The 10,432-nt window shown below is 48.8% G+C and overlaps 1 protein-coding gene across 1 annotated transcript; it reads right to left on the bottom strand.

Moving 5' to 3' along the window:
• Positions 1-245: 245 nt before the first annotated feature.
• On the bottom strand, positions 246-1,527 carry PYY (peptide YY). The gene is made up of 4 exons (XM_010959553.3): positions 1,381-1,527; positions 812-999; positions 643-723; positions 246-494 (listed from the first exon to the last, which is right to left on the bottom strand). Exons 2-4 carry the CDS (start codon positions 997-999, stop codon positions 470-472), a joined length of 294 nt encoding a protein of 97 aa, XP_010957855.1. The 5' UTR covers positions 1,381-1,527; the 3' UTR covers positions 246-469.
• Positions 1,528-10,432: the final 8,905 nt, after the last annotated feature.

The raw sequence follows: 10,432 nt of genomic DNA, 5'->3' as shown, positions 1-10,432 counted from the left end.
ACTTTCATCCTGCCCCCGCCTGGCCCGATTAGACAGTTCCAGGGCCCCTTATCTGGGCGCTGTCCACTCCCCGGGCAAGTGGTAGCGTCAAAGCAGAGGGAGCCCCCAACTCCACCCCAGCCCTGTTCCGAGGCGCCTTTTGTCTCAGACGCCATCTTCTCCCCTCCCGGCTCTCATGCCCTCCCCCTCCATTCACACTTGGATGCCACCTCCATGAAGAAGGGAAAGAAAATACAAATGCCCACTTTCCATTTCAGTGAAATTTGCTCTTTATTTAGGGACCATGGAAGGACCACATACAACTCTCCAGCCCGGGGGCAAGGGGGGCAGTGAGAAATGGGATGAAAGCCCCATCCCGACCCCCCCTAGATGCAGCCGGCAGGTAGTGGAATTCAGGTTTCGGGGTCAGGAGCAAACATGCAAATGAGGTCGGTGTATTGGCGTGTCTCCCAGGAGGCCTTGGGGGTCGTCACCACATGTAGACGCCTTCTGGTCTGTAGGAGGGAAAGGAAAGGAATCGCACGGAGCCTGGAGTTGGCTCTGGGGAGGCGAGACTATGGGAGAGTACTAGGGGCGGTGCCACGGGGGCAGTAGGACCAGGCCACGCTCCAGGGGACAGGGCATGTGGAGGGGCGCCTTTACTGCGACTTGACGGGGCGGTCCTCGCGATCCAGGAAAAGCAGTTTGGAGAGGAGAGCTTCGGGGCTGTCACGTTTCCCATACCTGGGGGCGGGACCGTAAACGGGCGGGGTCAGGCCTGGCCGCGCCCCTAGTGGGGACCCGGCCCCGCCCACCCCGCGCAAGCGCTCACCGCTGCCGAGTGACCAGGTTGAGGTAGTGGCGCAGCGACGCGTAGTAGCGGCTCAGGTCTTCTGGCGAGGCGTCTTCGCCAGGAGCCTCTGGTTTGGCGGGGTAGGCGTCGACCAGCGCCCCCAAGCAGACGAGCAGGGCCAGCAGCACTGTGACCATGGCGGGCCACGGCCTGCGCACCGTCACCATCTGGAGAGGGGGCACTGGAGTCATCCTGAGCCTCGACGCCTAAGGCAGGAGGCTGAGGCCACCGTCAAGCCCATGCCACCTGTTCGCTGTGTGTTCTTGGTCACTGCACCCTCTCTGGCCTAAGTTTTCTCACCTGTCAGAGGGGCAGAAGCCCTGCTTGCCTCAGCTCCCTCCACCCAGAATGCCCAGAAGGGTAGACAGAGGAAGAGGGCTATGCTGTCGGTGGGGACTCCTGGGCCTCTCGCCTTCCCTCTTCTGCTGGCCCCCTTCCAATCCAACTTTCCCACTCGGCACCAGTTTCCACCATCCCAGCCTCAGTTTCCCCACAAAATAGCCTGGGATCCCGGGTAGCAGACCATTCCTGGGTCCCAGGCCACTCACAGTGACAGTTCCAGAGACAGAGATGATTAGGAGATAGGATGTGAGAGGAGTCCCAAGGGCCGGACTGCTGCAGATCAGGCTGTGGCCTCCTCAGCTCAGCAGTTTCCCTGCGGGGCTTATATCCCGGCCTGGAGAGGGAGGGGGAGTTGGAGAAGGGAGGCCCTTCCTCCTTCCTCCCTCCACCCCACACCAGATCACTCAGCTTACACCTAGACAGTATGTGGTGTCTTCACCTTGAAGGAGCTGAAGGGGGAGCCCCCACGCTCAGACTCAGAGTATCTTTGGATGGGGTGCCTGGCCCATACTCCATCTTCACCCTACAGCCCCTCAACGGCAAGTTTAGCCTCCTAAGGAAGTGAAGGGTTTGGATCTAGATTCCTGGGATGACCCCTAGGACCAAGGTTGAGATTGTATCTTTCCTAGCCTGTCCATGGGTGGAAGTGGTGGGTGGTGGGGGGATGGGCAGCAGGCCAGACCCATTTTTTTCCAGCCTGTGAGACCCTAGAGCACTCCTTCCTAAAGTCAACCTCTTCTGCCCTTGCTCCATGATGCATTGGAGAGGGATGGAGGAGGGACAGGACCAGTGGGTCTCTTTCTACTGGAGCCAGGGATGGAAGCTGTGACCTTGGCTCTTGACTTGTTTTTTGTGATATACCGGAGGAGAGGCCTCTCTGGACAGCCCCACTATGTCCCCTGTCTGTTAAAGAGTTGGGGAAAGGGGCAGGAGGAGGCAAAAACCAGCCCTCTCCCCAGAAGCAGCTGAGTTGGCCACCTGTGCTCCCAGCCTGACACATAACACATTCAGGTCCAGCAGGTCTGGCATAGAGACCCCTTCCCAGGCAGTGTGCCCCCATGCCCATCCAGGTGTCATTCAGGGCACTGGTGTCTACTGGGATTGCATGATGCCAGGGCTGCCTGAGAACCTGCCACCATCCCCAGCCTACTGCAATCTCTACTGGGTTCTGGGGCGAAGATTCCCCCCGCCCCCACCCAGGGCCTTTGAAGGAAATGACTACTAAGCACCTGCTGGGCACTGGGCAGAACATGATTTCAGGCACAACAACACAGTCCTCCAGAGCTTCCAGGTGGCCCATCGGCCGGCGAGAGCAGGAGGGGCCGTCTTGTCCAGGCCCCTAGTTGTGGAGCCTCACCTCCACCCTCCAGGACAGATGGCGTGGGTGTTATTTTTAGAGCTCTCTCTGGAGGTGGAGAGTCCAGGGATCCCTCAATCAATCCCTTTTTATGGGTTCAGTCACCTGCACTCTCCGGAAATGGTTGCTTATCAGCCATTTGGGCCCTATGGGCCCCACATGTCCCAAGAAAGACCAGGTCGGCTTGCTGAGCATGGAGGTGGAAGAAGACATCAGAACAAGGGGACATGGACCCCATCCTCAGAAGGAGGAGGAAAAACATTCTTCTTAGGGAGCTCTCGTCTGAGGCGTAAGACACAACCCTGTTCTCCAGGAACCCCAGGCCACATCCTTGTAGAGCCCCATGGAGCTCTCGGAACATAGGGACAGAGAAACACGGCAGGGAGAAGCCTGGGTAGGGAGAGGAGACAGCAGAAATCAAAGAACTCCACTCCTCCAGAGGTCTTGGAAAGATAGAGACAGGTGCTCACCCTAGGGATGGAGACGGCAGCTGGTGGGGCTGGTGAGGGCAGCTGTTCTCCCAGGGCTCAAGGCTTAGACAAGGCACCTGCAGGTTAAAGGGCGTAAGGACATCTGAGAGTTGGCCTGTTTTCTCTTCTAATACCACAGCCCCAGCTAGGGGGGTGTGGGAGTGACCAGGGGATTTAGTGTGCTGACCCCAGGCAGAGAAAGACAACAGTAGTTTCGAGATGCCCACAGGAGATCTGTGGCATCCCAGGAACCCCCACGTGCCTTGGGGAGTGGGGGCTCTGGGGATAGACAGGAGGAGAGGAGAACAGTGGAGAAGTTAGAAGTCGTGGAGGAAGGCCCCGATTCAAGGTTCAACCTCTGAAAAAGTCGCTTCCCTGTTTGCCTTTAGAGTGAAAGTACATGGGACCCAAGGAGGTCCCTCAGGGTGGACCAGGAGCCAGCCTTCCACATCCTCACAAACCCTCCCTATCCATCATGCGCCTGTCCTCCAATTCCACTCTCCAGTTACAGGGCCAGCTGATTGGTTCATGAATCACCACCTCCTCATTGGAAGGTTTATTAATTTGTTGATTAGTGGGAAGGATGTCTCAGCCCTCGATCAATGGGCTCGGCTACCCTCCTCACCCACACACCCACCGCCATCATTGACCCATGACTCAGTCGTTGTGAGATATATCTGGAGGATGGGGGGCTGACATCTGTAAAGGGAGAAACTTCAAAATGGTTGTTATTGTAGACTTGGGCCCAGCATCTGCCTCCAACTTGTCTTCAAATGGTAGGACAGAATCACTGGGGTTTCCTTGATCCCCATTCTCAGAGCACCTAGCAAGTCCACCCCAGGGGTCCAGGGGGCCATGGACTTGGACCCCACTGCCCTTGCCCAATGGGCTCAAGGGCTACTTATCAAGAGAGGGTGGCCCATGACACATCCCCAGAGGCTTAGCATTCCATACCCCACCCTCCCCACCTCCTCCACACAAGGCCTCTCTCTGATATACCACCCACTGGGCAGCGCTAGTCCACTGCCTTCCACAACCATTTCCGACATCCATTTCAGACCTTATGTCTGTGTTCAGACCTGATGTTCCACATGGTGCTGGCACGTTTTGGGCGCCTAGGAAATGGTGTTTGAATCAATCAGCAGTTGGACATACCAGTTAAGATCTTGGTGAAGCTGCCTTCATAGAAACCAAGTAACAGTAGCTTAAATACCATTGAGGTTTATTTTTCTCTCATATTAGGGTCCAAGCTGGCAGCTGGTCCAGGGGTAGGATGCCTCTGATTCACAAGGAACCCAGGCACCTCTATCTTGTTACCCCAAGACTGTTGCTGCCATCTGTGTGGTCGAAGAATTTTCATCCCCCCACATCCACATTTTAGCTCATGGGAATGAGAAAAGAGGAAGTAGAGGGCAAGATTTCCCTTTGAAAAAGATGATGGGAGAAGCTGCACACATTACTTCTGCTCCTACCGCAGTGGTCAGAACCTAGACACGTGGCCATTCCTAGCTGGGAGGGAGACAGGGGTATATAGTTCCCACCATGAGGTTGGCATCTACTCCCAAGATTTTAACCATCTCTTGGGTGTTTTCTGTCACCAACAATCAGTTCCCTGATTCTCCTGATGCCAACTGGGCGTTCAACAATTTGATTCAGTTCTGACACTAACAACTTGAAGTTAGCACAGACCCACAGCTTAAGGGCTGAGTCAGTCCCACAAGACTGACCCCTCCTGTTTCAGATGCCATCCCAAGTCTGGGGCCTCCTGTACTCTAAACTAACTGTAAACTGGGGGTTCCCACATCCTTCCTCCGGTTTGATTATTTGATAGAACAGCTCAAAGAACTCAAGAAGACAAACTTTATTTCCTCTTACTGGTTTATTACAAAGGATGTTATAAAGGACACAAATAAACAGCCCAGTAAAGAGGTACAAGGGGTGAGGTCTGGAGGGTCCTGGGTACAGGAGTTTCAGTCCTGTGGGGTTGGGTGCACCACCCTCCTAGCACCTGGATGCTTTCATCAACTCGGAAGCTCTCCAAATCCCATCATTTAGGGGGTTTTATGGAGGTTTCAACATGTAGATATAATTGATTATTAACTCAGTCCCCAGCCCCCACCCCCTCCTGGAAGTCAGGGCTGAAAGTTCCAGGCTTCTAGTCAAGACTTCGGCTTTCTGGCAACTAGCCTCCATCTAAAGCTCCCTAGCGGCCCAACAAGTGTCACCTCATTGGAACAAAAGACTGTTTTATCACCCAGGAAATTCCAAGGGATTTAGGAGCTCTGTGTCAGGTAAAGAGTTGATATGTACATGAAATTCACAGTTCAGAAGGTGCCCCCTCCTTCATGTTTGTACAACACGTTTTTATCCCTAAGTATAAAATGAGGTATACCATATATACTTTCTTTTGTCTTGCTTTTTTCATTCAATAATACATCACAGATTCTGCCTGTGCCAATAAATATATACCCAACCCTTTTCTCCAGCACTTCCAAGTGCTTACCTGCCCTACTTTTTTCTGTAGCACTCCACTTCCTACTGTACTATATAATTAACTTATTTATTATGTTTATTGTCTGTCTGCTTGCAATGGACTGAGAGTCTATGACCTTCCAAAATTCATATGTTGAAAGCCTCACCCCCATGTCATCACATTAGGAGGTGGGGCCTTTGGTGAATAATCAGGCCATAAGAGTGGAGCCCTTCTGAATGGGACCAGTGCTTTTATAAGAGACCTCAGGGACCTCCCCCAACCCCTCCGCCATGACTCCACAAGAAGATGGCTTTCCACGACCTAGGAAGGAGGCCCTCATCAAACACTGAATCTGCTGGTGCTTCGATCTTGGACTTCTCAAGCCTCCAGAACTGTGAGACATAAATTTTGCTTTCAAAGCCATCAAGTTTATGGTAATTTGTTATTATTAAATACTAGCCTGAAACAACTAAGACACAACTAGAATGCCGACTCCGTGAGGACAGAAGTCTTTGTTTTTGTCACTGACATCTCTCCAGCTAGAACAGAGTCTGCCACACAGTGGGGGGTCTAGCAGTACTTGATGAATCCACATCCTCACTTTTAGTGGCTGCACGGTCTGCATGCAATCACATATACAAACATGTATACACACACACATGCACACATGCTTAAAGACAAAAGTCTCTTTCTATCTCACTTCAGGCTAGATCTTTACCAAGGAAGAAAGTAATTCCCAAACACCATGCGCCCTCCCTTCGCACACACTGTGGGCTGGACGGTGGGTGAGATCCGGCCCTGGCTGCACCAGAATGGGCAGCCCTCCTTCACCTTGAGGCTGCAGAACTAGGGCCTAAGAACACAGACTCGGGGCCAGGAGGACTGAGTAGACCACTTACCACCTGTGTGACCTTGCACAAGTTACTCAACCTCCATGTGCCTCGGTCTTGTCATTGTTCAAATGTAGATAACAACAGTAGCTACTTCATATGGTTGTGACAATTTTAAAACTAGGAGATCCCAGGTGAGACGGAGTAAGCCCATCCTGTCTCTCCTACTGACTAACGCTGTAAAACTTGGACAGAAATGTATGGAGTGGTTACCTGAAGAGTCTGAAAAGTAAAGAACAGAAGGCAAATTGGGGAAGAAAGCCAGAATTTGAAGTCCCACTGAGCTGGCAGTGGGTGTCTCATTTTTCCTCTGATATTCCCCAGCCTGGACACAAGACAGCCCCAAATCCAGAATGGGCACAGGAGTGAAGAGAAGGATCTCCAGCAGAAACTCTCTAGTTCTGCCTCAAGGGGTAGAGGAGGGAGGTCTGACTCAGAGATGGTGGAGGGGACCTGGTTTTTCTATTCTTCCTTCTCTCGTGCCCCAGCCCCCAGGCAATTCCGTGGCAGCGGCAGTAGTGAAATTTACATCAGTGGCTTCAGGGGCCCACCAGCACCTAAAACTCTGAGGGAGGGGAGTTCTCCCCCTCTGATCAAAGGAGTTGTGGTCTCAAGAGGGTGGGCTCTCAAGATTGTTTTTTTTCTCTCTGTCCTCCTGCCACGAGGCCCTGAACATGGACACAGTCGCAGGAAATGAGCTATGGAGCAGAATAACTCAAGCCCCAGTTTTTCCACTGCAGAACAAAAAAGTAGAGCCCCAGGGAATCTGAAAGCATGAAGGCAATGACAGAGAAGAGCATCCTCATCAAGGGGGTTTATGCAGCCCTGAGCTCATCCCTTAGCTGCACCTGAGTGGATCTGGTCCTAAGCAGTAGACCTAAGGCTCTGAGAACTAGACTAAGGGAAAGATCACTGCCCAGGTCCCAGACTGACCACTGGATGCTGCACACATGGCACAGATCTGAACAGCACTGCAAAAGCTTTGCCCTTGAACTGCCATTGAAACTATAACCCACAGAAGTCTGGTCAGGACTTGCAGCCTGGACCCACCTGGGTCCATCACCTGCTAAAACAGAATTACCAACATCCTCTAAAGAATTTAAACAATAGCCAGATTCTTGTAACATAATATTTTTAAATATCCAGGATAAAGCTAGCATTAATTAGCATACCAGCACCAGGAAAATCATGAACTCACACAAGCGGGTGCAAATACTGAGATGACAGAGGTTGGATTTATCTGACAAAGATTTCAAAGCAGCTGCTTAAAATGCCCCAGGAGGTAAAGGCAAATATTCTTTAGAGGAATAAAAGGATAGAAAGTCTCAGGTATTAAATAAAAGATATAAAAAAGAATGAGATGGCAATTTTAGAACTGAAAAAATAAAATAACCAAAATTTAAAAATTCACTGGATGGGCTCAAATAGCAGAATGAAGATAATAGAGGAAGGGACCTGTAAACTCGAACTGGGTCAATAGCAACCGCCCTGTGTAAGTCACAGAGGAAAAAACACTGAAAAAATCATGAACAGAGCCTCAGGGATATGAAAGGATAATAATACCAAATGGTTTAACAGTCACAGCATCAGAGTTCCAGAAGGAAAGAAGAAAGGGTGCAGTACAGATTTTAAAAAAAGTTTAAAGAATTAACAGCTGAAAACTTCCCATATTTGGCAAAAGACGTAAATTTACAGATTCAAGAACCTCAGCAAACCCATACAGGACAGATTATGATCATGATCATACTGCTGAAAATCAAAGACAAAAAACCTGGGATGCCGCCAAGGAAAAAGAATGGACTGTTTGTGCAAAAACAACCACGCCAGTGGCCTCAGGTTTCTCCCCAGAAACCATGAGACCAGAAGGAAGTGGAACACTTTTTTAAGTGCTAAAAGAAAACACCTGTGAACCTAGACTCCTCTATCCAGTGAAAACATTCTTTAAGTATGAAAGCAAAATAAAGAAATTCTCAGTGAAGGAAAACTACAAGAATTTGTTGCCAGCAGATCTGTGCTCAAAGAATTGTTAAAGGAAGCTCTTCAGACAAATGTCTAAAGACATTGGCACCAAAAAAAAAAAAAAAAAAAAAAAAACTTCTAAAAAATAAAGACACATGAAAACATTACAAAAATAATAATAAAGACATTAACATTTTCTTCTAAAGTTAAATATACAGTTACAAAGGACCCAGAAATCCCACTGCAAGGTATTTGTCCTAGAGAAATGAATACAGATGTTCACACAAAAACTTGTACATGAATGTTGACAGCAGCTCTATTCAAATTGCCCCAAACTGGAAACAACTCGAATGCCCTCCAATGAGTGACTGGATAAAGAAACAATGGTACGTCGATATATTGGGATATTTAACTACTTGGTCATTAAAAGGAATGAGCTATTGATACATGAAACAAATTGGATAATGTCAAGGGCATTAGGCTGAGTGAACAAAGCCGGTCTCAAAAGGCTACATACTGTATAATTCCATTTATATGATATCCTTAAAAAGATAAACCTATAGTGATGGAGAACAGATCAGTAGTTGCTAAAGATTAGGGCTTGGAGGAGGAGTGATCACAAAGGGATTTCACTCAGGAGTTCTTTAGAGTGATATAACTATTCTGTGTCCTGATCACAGGAATCCATGCATGCGTTAAAACTCAGAACTGTACGCCAATCAAAAAGTCAATTTAACTTGTACGTTAATTTAAAAAAAATTTTTTTTTAAGTTACTACCTCTAAAGTGCTTAAAACAGCGCCTGGCAAATAGGAAGCTTTCAAAAACTGTTGGTTACTTCAAAAGAAAATAAATTACTGGCTTTTCCAAGCCAAGGCACACCCCCATCTTCCGTATAAGCAACATACAAGAAACACCTTCTGGGAGCTGCTTAAAGACCAGGAGAATCTAAGGCTTTCCTGGGGTCTGTGCCTTCTGCAGGGTTACACCCCAGGTGGTGTCCCCACCTGTGAAATCCGAAGGGAATAGACATGAATATTCATGATCATCCTGCACAGTCAGCCCCCAGGAAGATGTGAGGTGAGAAGGCGCCGACTGAGGTGGGGGTCCTGATGCACTTATGGAGCAGGGGGTCCCATAGAAGCTCAGAGTTCAACTCCAGAGTCAAACAAATCCTCGTTTAAACCCTAATCCAGCTGCTCACCAGCCTCCGTGGCCAGAACAAGTTATTTCATCTCTGAGCCTCAGCTTTGTCATCTGTGAAAAGAAGATCATAAAAGTGCCTGAAAGGATTATGAGGACCTAATGACATGAGGCCTGTAAGATGCTTGTACCGTTGTCAGCTTATCATAAGTGCCCAATAAAACACTACATTTTATGCCTATAATTTGCGATAGAGATGGGCAAGATGGCACCCTAAATGTGAACAGCAAGTTACCTTTTGTTGTGAGTTTTTTATCCCCAACATTTTATTATAAAATTTTTCAAAGTTACAGCAGGTTGAAAAGACTTGATCGGTGAGTGTTGTTAGTGAGATTTAGGATGATTTTTCCTTCTTTTGGTTTAGTTTATATTTTTCTACAGCAGATATAAATGACTTAGTTAATAAAAAAAAAAATACAGGGGAGAGAAAAAAAAAATGTTAAGCAGAATAGGACTAAAGACAGAGCCCCATGGTCCCAAGTCACTGCCTCCCACAGATAGCTTGACTCTGTCAGCAACTGTCTCTAGAATGGACCCACATCTAATCAGAAATTCTTCCAGCTGTGGAGCTATTTCACCCACACATCACTCGTGTCCACAGGATGTCAGGAGAGATTTTGTTGAGCGCTTGCTAAAGTCCAGACACAAGGAGCCTGCAGCACCTCCACCTGTAACCTAGTAATTCCATCAATGGGGCAAATGTGATCAACCCAGTGTAATCTATTCATGGTTTCTGATCGTGTCTTCCCCTTCCACATACCTGCAAATCAGGGGTAGGTGAAAGGGTCTCGACTCTAGAGTCAGACTGGTTTGGGTTTGAATCTCACTTGTATTCCTCAGCTGTGTGTCTTAGGGAAAGTTGCCTGACCTCTCTGAGCCTCACTGTAAAAAGGGAATAATAAAGCCA

Source organism: Camelus bactrianus, chromosome 16, assembly GCF_048773025.1.
Source record: "Camelus bactrianus isolate YW-2024 breed Bactrian camel chromosome 16, ASM4877302v1, whole genome shotgun sequence".
Lineage (NCBI taxonomy): Eukaryota > Metazoa > Chordata > Mammalia > Artiodactyla > Camelidae > Camelus > Camelus bactrianus.
The sequence above is the reverse complement of the archived record's forward strand: the minus strand, read 5'-3'. Positions and strand labels throughout refer to the sequence as shown.

What these genes read in the sequence shown, in the direction of transcription:
- PYY (XM_010959553.3), bottom strand. Translation starts at nt 999, where the DNA reads ATGGTGACGGTGCGCAGGCCGTGGCCCGCCATGGTCACAGTGCTGCTG. An exon ending in AACCTGGTCACTCGGCAGCG is followed by an intron (nt 724 to 811) that starts GTGAGCGCTTGC and finishes TCCCGCCCCCAG; the next exon opens with GTATGGGAAACGTGACAGCC. An exon ending in GACCGCCCCGTCAAGTCGCA is followed by an intron (nt 495 to 642) that starts GTAAAGGCGCCC and finishes TCCCTCCTACAG; the next exon opens with ACCAGAAGGCGTCTACATGT.